The 19460-nt window shown below is 47.0% G+C and overlaps 1 protein-coding gene and 1 long non-coding RNA gene across 2 annotated transcripts in view; both read right to left on the reverse strand.

Annotated features, from left to right (window-relative positions):
* LOC148997257 (uncharacterized) overlaps positions 1-19460 on the reverse strand; it is a 449839-nt gene that overhangs the window by 370135 nt on the left and 60244 nt on the right. The gene's annotated exons all lie outside the window — the stretch shown is intronic.
* Positions 8061-10441, reverse strand: LOC148997260 (G2/M phase-specific E3 ubiquitin-protein ligase-like). Its single transcript, XM_089122248.1, has 3 exons — positions 10326-10441; positions 8619-8833; positions 8061-8321 (listed from the first exon to the last, which is right to left on the reverse strand). Exons 1-3 carry the CDS (start codon positions 10427-10429, stop codon positions 8068-8070), a joined length of 573 nt encoding a protein of 190 aa, XP_088978374.1. The 5' UTR covers positions 10430-10441; the 3' UTR covers positions 8061-8067.

A 19460-nucleotide genomic window follows, 5' to 3' on the forward strand; every position in this document is an offset into this window, starting at 1 on the left:
GTGTAGTCTGAGAATGAGCTGTTTGATTTGCACCCTCTTCCTCTTCACTGTCCTCCATAAAAACCAGCTATCCAGGTCCATGTTGTTCTAGAAAGTTTGTATGTTGCTGCCTCAATTAACATCTCTGCTATACATTTAAAACATGGCTATATCTAAAATAATTTATCTTTTTGATTTTTGTTATCTTGTTTTTCATGAATATTTTACAACAATACAAAGAGCAATGTGTATTTTCGATTAATATAGTTTGTAATGGCTTTTTTGTCATAGATTATAATCATATATTTTTTGGATTTGTTATTTATCTTTATAATGAAGTTGTCTGTATTAAGTAGATTGTGTTTAACACACACAAGAGTGATTTATTAGTTCAACACATAGTTATAGAAATTCTACTTTATCTAAAAAAAACCCTGCACTTTATACACACACACACACACACACACACAAATACATGTAAATAAAAAAACAAAAAAAAAAACAAACATCAAATGTGTTTTTAGTCAGAGTATTATTTTATACAGAAACAAATATTTGTAATTCAGATAAGAATGAAGTTAGTGTTTTACAATCTTAAGGAAAACAAATATATTGAAATATAGCACATGAATTTTAAATTCATTCAACTTCAATTACAAATACAATCTTACTTTTATTTAAAGCAAACTATACATTTAAAAGATGGGGGTTATATGCCTATTTTGTCATTTAAAAATATTGTTATGCGAAATTGTTATGCAAAAAGACAAGGACTTAGAGACAAGGACTTGTAGGAAAAATCGCAGCCAGCCACACACACACACACATAAACACAGACAACAGCCCTCCCCTCCCCACACAGACACCCACACCCACACCCACACACACACACACAGAGAGAGAGAGAGAGAGAGAGAGAGAGAAAGAGAGAGAATCGCAGGGGAAATAAATCCATTCAAACTACAATATCTGACTTTCTGTTGCTCAGAGCGAATGACTTTAAATTGGAAAGTTGATCGGCTTGACGAGAACAATATACGTGGTAAGTTTTGTAACTGTAGGTAAATTGAGCAAAGTTATAACACACTTTATGTGTCCTTTTTTAGTCATAAAATTCATTTCCTCGCCACGGCCAGACCGTTCGAGATATCAAAAATCCGTCCGGAATTGAGCATCCTCAATGTCTTGACTTCATGCACACCGAGTTTGGTTGTGATTGGTAAACACATGCGTTGTAATTTGATGTATTTCTCCTAGGACAATTATTCAAACAACCCATAATTCATAATTCATAAATAACTTCCATTTGAACTGTCATAAAACTTAGAGCACGAAAGTTGTTTGGCCTGATGTGATCTATAATTGTACCGAGTTTCATATTAATTCATGCAAGTGTGTTTGATTTATGGACAAATGTTCGAATCCCAGTCAAGGGGGCGCTGTCGAGCCGCCCTGCCACGCCCGGTTACCAGCTTCAGCCCGGCCCTGATGGCCATGGGTTCTGACCCGTGTGCAAAGTTTCAAGAGTTTTCGAGGATGTTAAGGCCCCCGAAAATGCCAGAGAAGTCGCACACAGCAAATAAAGGGTTAAAATTAACCTGACAGGCGCCCCTCCTCTCACTCACACAGAGGGACACTGAGAGACTGGCAAAATTCTGAGATTTTCTCTACATTCAAACAAACATATCTGACTTTCTGTGGGTCCTAGCTAATGAGTGTCAATTAGAAAGTTGTCCGGCTCGAGGAGTACAATATACATACCGATTTTTGTAACTGTAGATAAAACTAACAACCCCACTTTTGTCAAAAGGTGGCGCTACTGAGCCCTCACCACGCCCGTTTCTGAAACTTTGCACATGTCTACTGGCTAATAAATGTGATGTGTCTGTCGAGTTTCATGCAATTTAAAGCATGCTAAGGGTCTCAAAAGCATCCTAAAAGAATGGTTAAGTTTGATGCGTTGCCACGGCTACAGTTTTAAAGATATCAAGAATCCATTCACAGGTCTTCATCTGCTGTGTATTTGCAGTATACAGATTAAGTTTGAAGCAAATCGACTAAAAATTAGAGGGTGATTTCAAAACATTTTGAAAATGACACACTTCCTGCTGCCAGTTGGTGGCGCTATAACTTTGACTCACAATAGTCACATCCATGTGATCGTCCTCTTACAGCGAACACACTGCTGAAGTTTCATCAAGATCGGTTGATGTATGCTGAAGTTATGACACACTTTCTGTTTCACGTTTCTCGCCATAATTTCGTTTCCTCGCCACGGCCAAACCGCTCGAGATATCAAAAATCCCCTCGCAAACTTTCATCCTCAATGCCTTGACTTCATGCTGACCGAGTTTCGTGCCGTGTGTTTGAATTCTCTAGGAGGAGTACTTCAAATTCCATTGCGAGTGTTTTATGAACAACCCTAAATAACCGACTTCCTGTTGGGCTGGGGTAAAAAGTAATAGTTTGAGGTATATATGAACGATGAGATCAACATGTGCACCGAGTTTCATATTATTACATGCAAGCGTGTTTGATTTATGGACCAAGTTTTCGGACCCCGTTCCAGGGGGCGCTGTCTAGCCCCCCTGCCACGCCCGGGTACCATCTTCAGCCCGGCCCTGATGGCCGCGGATTCTGACCCGTGTGCAAAGTTTCAAGAGTTTTTGAGCATGTTAAGGGCCCCAAAAGTGCCCAAATAGTCGTATAAATAATAATAATAATCGTTAGGAAAACAATAGGGCCTTCGCCCTTTCCGGGCTTGGGCCCTAATAATAATAATAGTAAAGAAAAATAATCCCAAGGAAAACAATAGGGCCTTCGCCCTTTCAGGGCTTGGGCCCTAATAATAAAATATAGCTGCGAGCAGCGATTGCGGGCCCAAGCCGGTGGCACCGCAACCCCGATGCCTTTAGTTACCCAAAGGCACTGGGATGGTGGTACCGCCGGCTTTGGCCCTTTATCGCTGCTCACAGCTATATTTATATTTAATATGAAGCCGGTGGCACCGCCACCTTGGTGCCTTTAGGGTTATTCTGTACGACGTGTAAAAACGTAACCCCCGCTTTGACTATCAAAAAGAAGTGTATTGTAGAGCTTGTATCAATGCGGACTCGATGCGCTGTGCGCTGTAACTCCATGTGGCTTTAAGCGCATCATTTTCCACTCGGGATGCGCATAAGCGTTTTGTGCCACACTGTACTGAGCCTTTCATATCATAATGCAGTGACGCAATGACAGATTATTAATTGCCTTTCTTGTTCTGTTCCATCTATTATATGTTGATAATAGATAGGACAGAGCACTAAAAACCTCAAACAAAGCACTAAAAACTTAAGCTGTTTGCTGTGTAGTCTGAGAATGAGCTGTTTGATTTGCACCCTCTTCCTCTTCACTGTCCTCCATAAAAACCAGCTATCCAGGTCCATGTTGTTCTAGAAAGTTTGTATGTTGCTGCCTCAATTAACATCTCTGCTATACATTTAAAACATGGCTATATCTAAAATAATTTATCTTTTTGATTTTTGTTATCTTGTTTTTCATGAATATTTTACAACAATACAAAGAGCAATGTGTATTTTCGATTAATATAGTTTGTAATGGCTTTTTTGTCATAGATTATAATCATATATTTTTTGGATTTGTTATTTATCTTTATAATGAAGTTGTCTGTATTAAGTAGATTGTGTTTAACACACACAAGAGTGATTTATTAGTTCAACACATAGTTATAGAAATTCTACTTTATCTAAAAAAAACCCTGCACTTTATACACACACACACACACACACACACAAATACATGTAAATAAAAAAACAAAAAAAAAAACAAACATCAAATGTGTTTTTAGTCAGAGTATTATTTTATACAGAAACAAATATTTGTAATTCAGATAAGAATGAAGTTAGTGTTTTACAATCTTAAGGAAAACAAATATATTGAAATATAGCACATGAATTTTAAATTCATTCAACTTCAATTACAAATACAATCTTACTTTTATTTAAAGCAAACTATACATTTAAAAGATGGGGGTTATATGCCTATTTTGTCATTTAAAAATATTGTTATGCGAAATTGTTATGCAAAAAGACAAGGACTTAGAGACAAGGACTTGTAGGAAAAATCGCAGCCAGCCACACACACACACACATAAACACAGACAACAGCCCTCCCCTCCCCACACAGACACCCACACCCACACCCACACACACACACACAGAGAGAGAGAGAGAGAGAGAGAGAGAGAAAGAGAGAGAATCGCAGGGGAAATAAATCCATTCAAACTACAATATCTGACTTTCTGTTGCTCAGAGCGAATGACTTTAAATTGGAAAGTTGATCGGCTTGACGAGAACAATATACGTGGTAAGTTTTGTAACTGTAGGTAAATTGAGCAAAGTTATAACACACTTTATGTGTCCTTTTTTAGTCATAAAATTCATTTCCTCGCCACGGCCAGACCGTTCGAGATATCAAAAATCCGTCCGGAATTGAGCATCCTCAATGTCTTGACTTCATGCACACCGAGTTTGGTTGTGATTGGTAAACACATGCGTTGTAATTTGATGTATTTCTCCTAGGACAATTATTCAAACAACCCATAATTCATAATTCATAAATAACTTCCATTTGAACTGTCATAAAACTTAGAGCACGAAAGTTGTTTGGCCTGATGTGATCTATAATTGTACCGAGTTTCATATTAATTCATGCAAGTGTGTTTGATTTATGGACAAATGTTCGAATCCCAGTCAAGGGGGCGCTGTCGAGCCGCCCTGCCACGCCCGGTTACCAGCTTCAGCCCGGCCCTGATGGCCATGGGTTCTGACCCGTGTGCAAAGTTTCAAGAGTTTTCGAGGATGTTAAGGCCCCCGAAAATGCCAGAGAAGTCGCACACAGCAAATAAAGGGTTAAAATTAACCTGACAGGCGCCCCTCCTCTCACTCACACAGAGGGACACTGAGAGACTGGCAAAATTCTGAGATTTTCTCTACATTCAAACAAACATATCTGACTTTCTGTGGGTCCTAGCTAATGAGTGTCAATTAGAAAGTTGTCCGGCTCGAGGAGTACAATATACATACCGATTTTTGTAACTGTAGATAAAACTAACAACCCCACTTTTGTCAAAAGGTGGCGCTACTGAGCCCTCACCACGCCCGTTTCTGAAACTTTGCACATGTCTACTGGCTAATAAATGTGATGTGTCTGTCGAGTTTCATGCAATTTAAAGCATGCTAAGGGTCTCAAAAGCATCCTAAAAGAATGGTTAAGTTTGATGCGTTGCCACGGCTACAGTTTTAAAGATATCAAGAATCCATTCACAGGTCTTCATCTGCTGTGTATTTGCAGTATACAGATTAAGTTTGAAGCAAATCGACTAAAAATTAGAGGGTGATTTCAAAACATTTTGAAAATGACACACTTCCTGCTGCCAGTTGGTGGCGCTATAACTTTGACTCACAATAGTCACATCCATGTGATCGTCCTCTTACAGCGAACACACTGCTGAAGTTTCATCAAGATCGGTTGATGTATGCTGAAGTTATGACACACTTTCTGTTTCACGTTTCTCGCCATAATTTCGTTTCCTCGCCACGGCCAAACCGTTCGAGATATCAAAAATCCCCTCGCAAACTTTCATCTTCAATGCCTTGACTTCACGCTGACCGAAATTTCGTCGAATTTGGATCAGAGCTCTAGGAGGAGTATTTAAAATTCCATTGCGAGTGTTTTACGAACAACCCTAAATAGCCGACTTCCTGTTGGGCTGGGGTAAAAAGTAAAAGTGCGAAGTATATATGAAACAATGAGATCGACATGTGTACCGGGTTTCATAATATTATATACAAGCGTGTTTGAGTTATGGACCAAGTGTTCGGAGCCCGTTCCAGGGGGCGCTGTCGAGCCCCCCTGCCACGCCCGGGTACCATCTTCAGCCCGGCCCTGATGGCCGCGGGTTCTGACCCGTGTGCAAAGTTTCAAGAGTTTTTGAGCATGTTAAGGGCCCCAAAAGTGCCCGAATAGTCGTTAGAAAAATAAAAGAAAAAAAAAAAATAATCGGAAGGAAAACAATAGGGCCTTCGCCCTTTCAGGGCTTGGGCCCTAATAATCCTTAGGAAAACAATAGGGCCTTCGCCCTTTCAGGGCTTGGGCCCTAATAATAATCGTTAGGAAAACAATAGGGCCTTCGCCCTTTCAGGGCTTGGGCCCTAATAAATAATCCTTAGGAAAACAATAGGGCCTTCGCCCTTTCAGGGCTTGGGCCCTAATAATAAATAATCCCAAGGAAAACAATAGGGCCTTCGCCCCTTCAGGGCTTGGGCCCTAATAATAATAATAATAATAATCCTTAGGAAAACAATAGGGCCTTCGCCCTTTCAGGGCTTGGGCCCTAATAATCCCAAGGAAAACAATAGGGCCTTCGCCCCTTCAGGGCTTGGGCCCTAATAATCCTAAGGAAAACAATAGGGCCTTCGCCCTTTCAGGGCTTGGGCCCTAATTACTTAGTAAGTATAGTAATATACTTAGTAATTAGTTACACCCAACACTTGAAGTATGGCGCACGCAACTTATCCATTGTAGCATCAATGAATCCGTGATGGACTGTGTGGTCTGTTGAAGAAAGCTGTTGACTCCCACTTATCTGAATTACTTACACCTGGCTTGACATAGCCGCTCCTCCTGAGCCTGGTTTGGCCTTTGTGAAACTCATAAAGCCAGGATGCACTGATCACACTAGGTCAAGCCCAGCTTTATCTCTTATCCTGGATTTCTAAATTCTGCTTTTGTGAAACAGCCCTCAGCTAACTCAGTTGGAAGTTAATCAGGATGCCCTGGAAAGAGCTGTAGTGGTTACTCAACTACAAATTAATTTGCATCCCAGACAATGGCAAATACTTAAAGATACCCTGACAAGAATCACTGACCTGAAGGAAAAATACATGACTTGCTGCAGAGAAATTTCCAGATTCCAACAAGAGTAGGTTCAAAATATATAACTAGACCAGTTAGCCATTAAGTTAAAATATTGTAGTGTGTGAGATTTGTATTGTACAGTACTATTAGGCCAGTTTATCAAAATGCATTAATATTTTTTTCACTTGTAACAATTATATTTTAAATACGTTTGAAATCAAATGCATTGTGGTTCAAAATTATTGCTTTCAGAAAGGTTTTTCAAAACCCCTTGTTTTTTCTATAACAGGAAAAAAAAAAACATGTTATATACTGTCCTAGCCTGTGAGAACAACATAACCAAATTGCAAACAATAAAATAAAAAAAGACAGCATAAAGTCATTGTAGTTTTTACAAATCCCTTTATTCAGAAAGGTTTCCATATCTTCAGCATTGTTTTATATAAAAAAAAAACATGCAAGTAATTAATACAAAATTAGTAATTTTGGGTATACACTTCTCTTAAAATGTAAGAACTGAACAGAAAACCAGTTCAACAATATTCTATGAGCTCTAGATGACTTCAGAAGAAATTAAGTAATTAAGTAAGTGATAGTTACGAAAGTGATTAAAGGGTTAGTTCACCCAAAAATGAAAATTATGTCATTAATGACTCACCCTCATGTCGTTCCAAGCCCGTAAGACCTTCGTTCATCTCCGGGACACAGTTTAAGATATTTCTGATTTAATCCGAGAGCTTTCTGTCACTCCATTGTAAATGTATGTACCTTATACTGTCCTTGACCATAAAGGAAATACAGACATCATCAAAGTAGTCCATGTGACACGAGTGGGTTAGTTCGAATTTTTTGAAGCATCGAAAATACTTTTTGGTCCACTCATGTCACATGGACTACCTTGATGATGTCTGTATTGCCTTTATGGACAAGGACAGAATAAGGTACATACATTTTCAATGGAGTGAAAGAAAGCTCTCGGATTAAATCTAAAATATCTTAAACTGTGTTCCGAAGATGAACGGAGGTCTTACGGGCTTGGAATGACATGAGGGTGAATCATTAATGACATAATTTTCATTTTTGGGTGAACTAACCCTTTAAGTAAAATAGTCTCCAAATGCCACAATTTGATTTTTTCATGGCACACTAAAAATGGTCGCCTCATTCTTATGGAATCCCAAAGGTTGGAGCCTGCAGTATTCCATTAGTCATGTATGTTTTGAAGTCATCATAGTTGTTGTAAAGTGGTAGTCTAAGTATTATCAAACATGTATTGGCCTCAGGGTAAATTTGTTTGTATCCTGAATTTTCATGAAGAAACTGGATTTGGGGACGTTGAGGGAACCCAAGTGGAGGCACGGTTGATGCTCCTGAAGTAAATTCTAGGACCATCTCCATTGATAGAGGGCTGCATTCTCCTTCTACAAACAAGGTAAACATAGAAAATAATAATAATAGTAAAAAGACAGGATCATGGATATTACAGTAAGATGAATGTAAACCAGATCAAACTGTTTTATACCGGTCAAACTTTCGAAACATTAATATTATTGAAAGAAGTCTTATGTTCACCAGCTGCATTTATTTGATAAAAAATACATTATAATAGTACGATACATTATAATAGTATAATAGTATGATACATTATAATAGTATGAAATGTTACTATTTAAAGTAATGTTTTTCTATTTTTGCACATATTCTAATGTGTAACATACCTTCAACATCTATAAGCCAGTCTCTCCAGAAGCAGATGGTCTGGTTCTCTTGTTGCCGCCTGTTACTTCCGACTGGTGAAAAACACACTTCAAACAAAGAAGACAAATCTTTTGCCTGAAGTGGCTTTTCAAGGTTAATGAAAAGGTTTTCAAAAACACGAGGCTGATTCTTGATTTCCTCAAGCAGACCCAAGGTTTGTAACCCCTCCTCAAACCTACAAAACAAGTAGATTATGGGAAAAATATGTAAGTCATAATATCAATCATGAACCCTTTTAACCAGGGCTGCCCAATCTTGTTCCTACAGATCTCCCATCTAGCAAAATTTAGCTCCAACCCAGATCAAACAACTGAACCAGCTAATTAAGATCTTCAGGAGCACTTGATACAGACAGATTTGTTTGATCAGGGTTGGAGCTGAACTCTGGAGCAAGGTAGATCCCCAGGAACAGGATTGGACAGCCCTGCCTTTACGGAGAATTCGCATCATCTATGTGTGTGTGTTTTCTTGGCCATCATCAAGTGGTGTTTCAGACTGGACGTGCTGCGATGATGATAGCTCAGTTCAAAAACGACAAAACACAGATCACTTGATCTTGTCAATGGGACAATATGGCAACTTTTTAAAAGTAAACTTTCCATTCAGAATCTTAGGGCATCCATTTCGGCATCTCGCGCTCGTCATCCACTCAAAACGTAACGTTACTATTTGGCCGGCTCGCAAGCCGAAACGAGTGAGTGCGGCACAAAACGTCCTCGCGCTGGGCTCTGAAACCCATTCATTTTAATGGCCGCACGAGGAAGTTTTGTTGCTTCTTCGACCAAAGCGCAAGCGGATCTAGTAAACGAAACAACAGGTACGCCGCAAACACACGTTTCGGCTTGTGAGCCGGCTTTGTGTGGATGACGAGCACGAGACGGCGAAATGGATCAGGACGCATGCCGCGTCCTGTTGCAAAAGCATGTGAAAAAACAACAAAGTTTGCTAGGACAAAAAGACCGTTAATCGCACGATAAAAAAAATTAACGCCGTTAAAATCGGTTTGCGTTAACGCCGTTAATAACGCGTTTAACTGACAGCCCTAGTTATTTCTATTCGTAACGATATTGATACATAAAATGTTGTTATCAAGTAAACTTCATGCTTTCCCCGTTGCGAACATGCGCTCCTCTAAACTATCCTGGGTGCTGCTGCACTGCTCTAGTTGACGGCTGCGCCTTTCCCCCGAAAATATCACAACAACAACCCTTTGAAAAACTCATTCCTTGTGGATCCTCTTGATTTGCTTTCTCCACGTTTCTTTGACAAATCTCAGTGTCTCAGTCTCACGTGCGCTGCACGGGAGTTAACCACGCCCACTTATTTACATTTCGCGGTATACACAGAATAAATAAAACTGTTACGGTTGTCATTTTCTACCACGGTAACGATATATACCATCATACCGCCCAGCCCTACATGTACCGTTACACCCCAAATATACATATATCCGAGTCCTGATCAGGAGGTGAAGTCAGATTCCAATCGAGTCTGAAACCACGTAATCGGGCCCGATTTCCGTTCACGTGATCGGATCTGGACATCCCTATCAAAAACCGGATATATCTCTTCAGGGAAAACAAAATCAAAGATAATATATGCCTATAGCACCTCCTGGTGGACAGTATAAAAGTTAGCATACTTGATGTTAGGGGGTAATCACTTACTGTGCCAATGCAGCACGAGTACGTCCATCGGTGTAGAAGCCCAAGGCTGACTGGACCAAGAAATCTCTTTCTTGCAACGATCTGACAGTTCGAAGTGCTCCCATTATGCTCAGGCTGTCCTCTGCCTCACTTATGGCACTGTTTGCCAGTTCTACAGTCTCTGCCTCCTTAATCTTAAACAAGCAGTCACTAAAACAGTTGACTTTTAGGATGTTTTAAAATAGTCAGTGTGATTATAGTTTTTAGATTACCTTGAGTAGTTTTTCTTTGAAGGAGTGGTCTCCAACTTCATCAAAGACAGCAGGTTCTGTTTTTCCCCACACATCTGCAGGAACAGTCGTTTGGAAAAAAAGTGTGGGCCAACACCACCATGAATGACACACACTGAAATCATCATGCCAATTAATGCATAAAGCCTGGTGTCAAGAGCTGAAAACAAAAAACAAAAACAGAAAAAAGTGAATCAATTAAAAGTTCCCTTTCTGTCAGTAAAGTTGACATATTCGGGTCTCACTTAGAAGCCCAATCAACTCTGAGTAGTAAAGAAATGACCACTGGAATTTGCATGCCAAGGCACTTCCCATGGGGGTATACAAGATGGCAGCCTGCATCCATTTAGGTTGCACACAAACAAATAATCATCTCTATTGCTGGCCAAGACAGTCTCAGCTCCTCAAAACAGAGCTAACTGAGCAGATGCAGGCTGCCATCTTGTATAATACGACAATTCACCATGACGTCACTTGTGGTCGACTAGTTTTACCGCAAATTAGTTCAAATATCCTCAAATCTAGAGCGAGCTTGCATGCGAGACAGATGTTGAGCTCCTAAAGGCGCAGACGCAAAGCCAGGACGCTTTCCTGGAGTCAAAAGGAGTCAAAGTATGTTCCTCTCTGCACTCTAAGCATTCTGTTATCACTCCGCTTCCGTCCACTACAGCTTTTCCAGTCTTATTCACAGGAAAAACAGCTCCGTGTTCAACTGATTTTAAAAGATAATCTTATGTATAAGATCTATATCTATATATAATAATAATAAATATAACAAATAGTTAATAATATATATTAATAAATATATATATTATATAGTATATATAATAAATAGTTAATAATAATAAATATTATTATTATATATATATATATGCCGCACACGCGCACGACAGCAGAGCAGAGACACGCAAGGTCTTTCGTCCACGGTCGGAACAGTGAACGAAAGACCTTGCGTATCTTTCGCAGCGACCCCACCGCCCAAAACCCCCTCCCCAGACCCCACGGAGAATTCTCACGTCATGCTAAACTCAAAAGTTGCCAGCTCTGCAGTATAAACATAAAAAGCTTGTTTAACTTGACAAAGTACCACAAAAGCGATTAAAACAGACAGCTCTGTATACTCTTGCGCTACTTTGTCATGCATTGATCAGTTTGTGCAGTGCCTCTTTAAGTTAAACAAGCCTAACATCTCTGTTCTCTTCATCAGGGAACAAGAGATACAATTGACCAATGTCTAAGCCATGCCCCAAAACGTGATGAGCCAATCACAGTGTGCAGCTCACCCAATACACTCAGACATTCTTTGCTTCCACGTCCAGTGAAATGCATTGCAGTTAGTCAGTTTTCACTTGTTTTTATGTTTTTTCTTGTGATTTTACCGTAATTCCGCAAATAAAAAAAAGATATTCAAATAAAACCCGGGCCTCTGATAGTGGGCAGGTGCGTGATTAACGCGGACAAAAGGCCAGTCTCAAATTAAGGCCAGGGTAAAAAATTAGTGTGGATAATCACCTGAATGCCTTTCATTGAAGAGATGTTACACCTGTCCACTTCATGCGTGTTCTGTGATCTGATCGTGAAAATGCCACATATAAATGCCATACGAAGCGCATTCGAGACTATTTAAATCCGATCACTCAAACCACTTCTTCAGGAGGACATCTGAGACGAGATGTGATAATGAAGTCTAAATGTATCTGATTGTTGAACCACGTATCTAAATTTTACTCCTCCCAAAAACGCTAAAAAAATAATAGTGTGAGAGGCTGTGTAATGTTATAGCAAGACGCGACAACGCTACAACACGCATCACGGTAGCTGAGCGTCTATTCATAAAGCCAACGTACAAACTATTGCAAATTAAATTGAAAGTCGCAGACAATACTCCTTATCATTAAAGGTAAAGAAACTAAATGATCTTACCAGGGCTGTTGCAGCTCTCTCTCATTGCAGTCTTTTGATTTTGAAATTAGCTGATCTATCAAATGCAGCAGCTCATATCTGTTGTTTTCGGTGACGTGAACTTAAAGGGTTAGTTCACCCAAAAATGAAAATTAAGTCATTAATTACTCACCCCCATGCTGTACCAACCCCGTAAGACCTTCGTTCGTCTTCGGAACACAAATGAAGATATTTTTGATTAAATTTGAGAGCTGTATAACTACCACATTGGCTCCTAAAGGACTGCCTCTTGACGGCCCAAAAAGTCAATGAAGAAAATGTTTAAATATCCCAAGTGACTACCGTGGCTCAACTATATGTTTATCAAGCGACGCGAATACTTTTTGTGCGAAAAAACAAACAAAAATAACGAGTTTATTCGACTATTTCTTTTCTTCCTTGTAGGCCAGAACGAGACTTCCTTAGATTTCCACGACGCATGCGCGAGATTTGCGATCTGAAGTGGTGTAAGCTGATGTGAGCAGATCGCAAATCTCGCGCATGCGTCGTGGAAATCTAAGGAAGTCTCGTTCTGGCCTACAAGGAAGAAAAGAAATAGTCGAATAAACTCGTTATTTTTGTTTGTTTTTTCGCACAAAAAGTATTCGCGTCGCTTGATAAACATATAGTTGAGCCACGGTAGTCACTTGGGATATTTAAACATTTTCTTCATTGACTTTCTGGGCCGTCAAGAGGCAGTCCTTTAGGAGCCAATGTGGTAGTTATACAGCTCTCAAATTTAATCAAAAATATCTTCATTTGTGTTCCGAAGACGAACGAAGGTCTTACGGGGTTGGTACAGCATGGGGGTGAGTAATTAATGACTTAATTTTCATTTTTGGGTGAACTAACCCTTTAAATCTGCATATAGCGCAATTTATATCCGTTTTGCGAAAACACATTTGTGAGCAAATTTAAGTAATATTGTTTTGATAGATCAGATAGCTTTCCAATCTGAGAAAACGAAAGAAGTGGGCAGGTGTAAACAGCTTATAATGTAAACGAATCTGATGGTCAGGTGGGTCTGGAGGCTTGAGGGCGGGTCCGCCACGGACTCCTTTGCTGTGTGGGGTGCATTCAAGTTCATCGTAACGTACAGCCAATGGATGGTAGAAATAGATGTAACACAGATAAAATTTAGTGTTGCTAGTATAACTGTCTTTTCAACAACTTTATTGAAAACGAAATTGTCTTGAGGACCATGGAACCTCAATTTGATTTAGATTTTTTTTTTAAATAAAGGCCTGCTTCAAATAAAAGCCTGGTACTTTCTGCAGTTTAGGTAAATAAAGGCAATGGCTTTTATTTGAGGAATTACGGTAAGATAAAAATGGTCCAACGGTGTGCATGGGGTACATGCAACTCCGACACTAATATAAATCCAATATCCTACAGTGCTAGTAACAGATGTTTTAAATACTTACCATGTGTATCAAGCGTCAACTGCCTACACTGTTCAGGCCCCTCAAAGATTTTAGCATGCTGTATTGCCTTCATCAATAATCGGAAATATTCCCTGGAAGGACCTCCTTCATCTACAGCCCCCTCAGACACACCCTCCATGTCAACAAAAATAATATCCAATTTTCCACTTGGGTCAAAACGGCGTCGCTTAAATGCTTGCATGCTTCCATTTAAAATATTTTCTCTGCACACGTTTATTTGATTGCTGGTGGGACATCTATTAGAATCCACTTTGCTAACCAGCTTCGTTAAAATGGCCTGCAGATTATCACTGTAAAGAAAAGAAAAAGGAAAAAACATTTCAACAATGACAAGATGTTGTAGCAATACTACAAAGGTTGTAGCAATACAACAAATGGCAATGTCATGAAATATACACAGAATCAGGATCAGTTTCTTCAGAGGAAACAGATAAAGGGGACCAGTTTGAAGGTGTAGGAGACCAGTGAGAACCCGAGATGCCAGGAGATCCAGGAGGTGAAGGTCCAGGAGACCACTGTGCATGCAGGTGTGTATGGGTAGGCGAAAGAATTGACAGGCATAGAGGTAAGAGAGAATGTGAAGGTGAAGGGGCAGACGTGCGTGGAGGTGGAGGGGCAGACGTGCGTGGAGGTGGAGGGGCAGACGTGCGTGGAGGTGAAGGGGCAGACGTGCGTGGAGGTGAAGGGGCAGACGTGCGTGGAGGTGGAGGGGCAGACGTGCGTGGAGGTGGAGGGGCAGACGTGCGTGGAGGTGCAGACGTGCGTGGAGGTGGAGGGGCAGACGTGCGTGGAGGTGAAGGGGCAGACGTGCGTGGAGGTGAAGGGGCAGACGTGCGTGGAGGTGGAGGGGCAGACGTGCGTGGAGGTGGAGGGGCAGACGTGCGTGGAGGTGGAGGGGCAGACGTGCGTGGAGGTGGAGGGGCAGACGTGCGTGGAGGTGAAGGGGCAGACGTGCGTGGAGGTGGAGGGGCAGACGTGCGTGGAGGTGGAGGGGCAGACGTGCGTGGAGGTGGAGGGGCAGACGTGCGTGGAGGTGCAGACGTGCGTGGAGGTGGAGGGGCAGACGTGCGTGGAGGTGAAGGGGCAGACGTGCGTGGAGGTGAAGGGGCAGACGTGCGTGGAGGTGGAGGGGCAGACGTGCGTGGAGGTGGAGGGGCAGACGTGCGTGGAGGTGAAGGGGCAGACGTGCGTGGAGGTGGAGGGGCAGACGTGCGTGGAGGTGGAGGGGCAGACGTGCGTGGAGGTGGAGGGGCAGACGTGCGTGGAGGTGGAGGGGCAGACGTGCGTGGAGGTGGAGGGGCAGACGTGCGTGGAGGTGGAGGGGCAGACGTGCGTGGAGGTGGAGGGGCAGACGTGCGTGGAGGTGGAGGGGCAGACGTGCGTGGAGGTGGAGGGGCAGACGTGCGTGGAGGTGAAGGGGCAGACGTGCGTGGAGGTGCAGACGTGCGTGGAGGTGGAGGGGCAGACGTGCGTGGAGGTGAAGGGGCAGACGTGCGTGGAGGTGAAGGGGCAGACGTGCGTGGAGGTGGAGGGGCAGACGTGCGTGGAGGTGAAGGGGCAGACGTGCGTGGAGGTGAAGGGGCAGACGTGCGTGGAGGTGGAGGGGCAGACGTGCGTGGAGGTGGAGGGGCAGACGTAGGTGGAGGTGAAGGGGCAGACGTGCGTGGAGGTGCAGACGTGCGTGGAGGTGGAGGGGCAGACGTGCGTGGAGGTGAAGGGGCAGACGTGCGTGGAGGTGAAGGGGCAGACGTGCGTGGAGGTGGAGGGGCAGACGTGCGTGGAGGTGGAGGGGCAGACGTGCGTGGAGGTGGAGGGGCAGACGTGCGTGGAGGTGGAGGGGCAGACGTGCGTGGAGGTGGAGGGGCAGACGTGCGTGGAGGTGGAGGGGCAGACGTGCGTGGAGGTGAAGGGGCAGACGTGCGTGGAGGTGAAGGGGCAGACGTGCGTGGAGGTGAAGGGGCAGACGTGCGTGGAGGTGGAGGGGCAGACGTGCGTGGAGGTGAAGGGGCAGACGTGCGTGGAGGTGGAGGGGCAGACGTGCGTGGAGGTGGAGGGGCAGACGTGCGTGGAGGTGGAGGGGCAGACGTGCGTGGAGGTGGAGGGGCAGACGTGCGTGGAGGTGAAGGGGCAGACGTGCGTGGAGGTGAAGGGGCAGACGTGCGTGGAGGTGAAGGGGCAGACGTGCGTGGAGGTGGAGGGGCAGACGTGCGTGGAGGTGGAGGGGCAGACGTGCGTGGAGGTGAAGGGGCAGACGTGCGTGGAGGTGAAGGGGCAGACGTGCGTGGAGGTGGAGGGGCAGACGTGCGTGGAGGTGCAGACGTGCGTGGAGGTGGAGGGGCAGACGTGCGTGGAGGTGAAGGGGCAGACGTGCGTGGAGGTGGAGGGGCAGACGTGCGTGGAGGTGGAGGGGCAGACGTGCGTGGAGGTGGAGGGGCAGACGTGCGTGGAGGTGAAGGGGCAGACGTGCGTGGAGGTGAAGGGGCAGACGTGCGTGGAGGTGGAGGGGCAGACGTGCGTGGAGGTGGAGGGGCAGACGTGCGTGGAGGTGAAGGGGCAGACGTGCGTGGAGGTGAAGGGGCAGACGTGCGTGGAGGTGGAGGGGCAGACGTGCGTGGAGGTGCAGACGTGCGTGGAGGTGGAGGGGCAGACGTGCGTGGAGGTGAAGGGGCAGACGTGCGTGGAGGTGAAGGGGCAGACGTGCGTGGAGGTGGAGGGGCAGACGTGCGTGGAGGTGGAGGGGCAGACGTGCATGGAGGTGAAGGGGCAGACGTGCGTGGAGGTGCAGACGTGCGTGGAGGTGGAGGGGCAGACGTGCGTGGAGGTGAAGGGGCAGACGTGCGTGGAGGTGAAGGGGCAGACGTGCGTGGAGGTGGAGGGGCAGACGTGCGTGGAGGTGAAGGGGCAGACGTGCGTGGAGGTGAAGGGGCAGACGTGCGTGGAGGTGGAGGGGCAGACGTGCGTGGAGGTGGAGGGGCAGACGTGCGTGGAGGTGGAGGGGCAGACGTGCGTGGAGGTGGAGGGGCAGACGTGCGTGGAGGTGGAGGGGCAGACGTGCGTGGAGGTGGAGGGGCAGACGTGCGTGGAGGTGGAGGGGCAGACGTGCGTGGAGGTGGAGGGGCAGACGTGCGTGGAGGTGGAGGGGCAGACGTGCGTGGAGGTGAAGGGGCAGACGTGCGTGGAGGTGGAGGGGCAGACGTGCGTGGAGGTGGAGGGGCAGACGTGCGTGGAGGTGGAGGGGCAGACGTGCGTGGAGGTGGAGGGGCAGACGTGCGTGGAGGTGGAGGGGCAGACGTGCGTGGAGGTGGAGGGGCAGACGTGCGTGGAGGTGGAGGGGCAGACGTGCGTGGAGGTGAAGGGGCAGACGTGCGTGGAGGTGAAGGGGCAGACGTGCGTGGAGGTGGAGGGGCAGACGTGCGTGGAGGTGGAGGGGCAGACGTGCGTGGAGGTGGAGGGGCAGACGTGCGTGGAGGTGGAGGGGCAGACGTGCGTGGAGGTGGAGGGGCAGACGTGCGTGGAGGTGAAGGGGCAGACGTGCGTGGAGGTGAAGGGGCAGACGTGCGTGGAGGTGAAGGGGCAGACGTGCGTGGAGGTGAAGGGGCAGACGTGCGTGGAGGTGAAGGGGCAGACGTGCGTGGAGGTGGAGGGGCAGACGTGCGTGGAGGTGCAGACGTGCGTGGAGGTGGAGGGGCAGACGTGCGTGGAGGTGAAGGGGCAGACGTGCGTGGAGGTGAAGGGGCAGACGTGCGTGGAGGTGGAGGGGCAGACGTGCGTGGAGGTGAAGGGGCAGACGTGCGTGGAGGTGAAGGGGCAGACGTGCGTGGAGGTGGAGGGGCAGACGTGCGTGGAGGTGCAGACGTGCGTGGAGGTGGAGGGGCAGACGTGCGTGGAGGTGAAGGGGCAGACGTGCGTGGAGGTGAAGGGGCAGACGTGCGTGGAGGTGGAGGGGCAGACGTGCGTGGAGGTGAAGGGGCAGACGTGCGTGGAGGTGGAGGGGCAGACGTGCGTGGAGGTGGAGGGGCAGACGTGCGTGGAGGTGGAGGGGCAGACGTGCGTGGAGGTGGAGGGGCAGACGTGCGTGGAGGTGAAGGGGCAGACGTGCGTGGAGGTGGAGGGGCAGACGTGCGTGGAGGTGGAGGGGCAGACGTGCGTGGAGGTGAAGGGGCAGACGTGCGTGGAGGTGCAGACGTGCGTGGAGGTGGAGGGGCAGACGTGCGTGGAGGTGGAGGGGCAGACGTGCGTGGAGGTGAAGGGGCAGACGTGCGTGGAGGTGGAGGGGCAGACGTGCGTGGAGGTGGAGGGGCAGACGTGCGTGGAGGTGGAGGGGCAGACGTGCGTGGAGGTGGAGGGGCAGACGTGCGTGGAGGTGGAGGGGCAGACGTGCGTGGAGGTGAAGGGGCAGACGTGCGTGGAGGTGCAGACGTGCGTGGAGGTGGAGGGGCAGACGTGCGTGGAGGTGAAGGGGCAGACGTGCGTGGAGGTGAAGGGGCAGACGTGCGTGGAGGTGGAGGGGCAGACGTGCGTGGAGGTGAAGGGGCAGACGTGCGTGGAGGTGAAGGGGCAGACGTGCGTGGAGGTGGAGGGGCAGACGTGCGTGGAGGTGGAGGGGCAGACGTGCGTGGAGGTGAAGGGGCAGACGTGCGTGGAGGTGCAGACGTGCGTGGAGGTGGAGGGGCAGACGTGCGTGGAGGTGAAGGGGCAGACGTGCGTGGAGGTGAAGGGGCAGACGTGCGTGGAGGTGGAGGGGCAGACGTGCGTGGAGGTGGAGGGGCAGACGTGCGTGGAGGTGGAGGGGCAGACGTGCGTGGAGGTGGAGGGGCAGACGTGCGTGGAGGTGGAGGGGCAGACGTGCGTGGAGGTGGAGGGGCAGACGTGCGTGGAGGTGGAGGGGCAGACGTGCGTGGAGGTGAAGGGGCAGACGTGCGTGGAGGTGAAGGGGCAGACGTGCGTGGAGGTGAAGGGGCAGACGTGCGTGGAGGTGGAGGGGCAGACGTGCGTGGAGGTGAAGGGGCAGACGTGCGTGGAGGTGAAGGGGCAGACGTGCGTGGAGGTGGAGGGGCAGACGTGCGTGGAGGTGGAGGGGCAGACGTGCGTGGAGGTGGAGGGGCAGACGTGCGTGGAGGTGAAGGGGCAGACGTGCGTGGAGGTGAAGGGGCAGACGTGCGTGGAGGTGAAGGGGCAGACGTGCGTGGAGGTGGAGGGGCAGACGTGCGTGGAGGTGAAGGGGCAGACGTGCGTGGAGGTGAAGGGGCAGACGTGCGTGGAGGTGAAGGGGCAGACGTGCGTGGAGGTGGAGGGGCAGACGTGCGTGGAGGTGGAGGGGCAGACGTGCGTGGAGGTGAAGGGGCAGACGTGCGTGGAGGTGAAGGGGCAGACGTGCGTGGAGGTGGAGGGGCAGACGTGCGTGGAGGTGCAGACGTGCGTGGAGGTGGAGGGGCAGACGTGCGTGGAGGTGAAGGGGCAGACGTGCGTGGAGGTGAAGG

The sequence above is a fragment of the Pimephales promelas genome, chromosome 2, assembly GCF_988280905.1.
Source record: "Pimephales promelas chromosome 2, fPimPro1.hap1.1, whole genome shotgun sequence".
Classification (NCBI taxonomy): domain Eukaryota; kingdom Metazoa; phylum Chordata; class Actinopteri; order Cypriniformes; family Leuciscidae; genus Pimephales; species Pimephales promelas.

Coding starts and splice junctions, on each gene's coding strand:
- LOC148997260 (XM_089122248.1), bottom strand. CDS start 10,429: ATGGGAGCACTTCGAACTGTCAGATCGTTGCAAGAAAGAGATTTCTTG. Junction 8,834..10,325: donor ACTCGTGCTGCATTGGCACA/GTAAGTGATTAC, acceptor CTTGTTTTGTAG/GTTTGAGGAGGGGTTACAAA. Junction 8,322..8,618: donor CTGGCTTATAGATGTTGAAG/GTATGTTACACA, acceptor CCTTGTTTGTAG/AAGGAGAATGCAGCCCTCTA.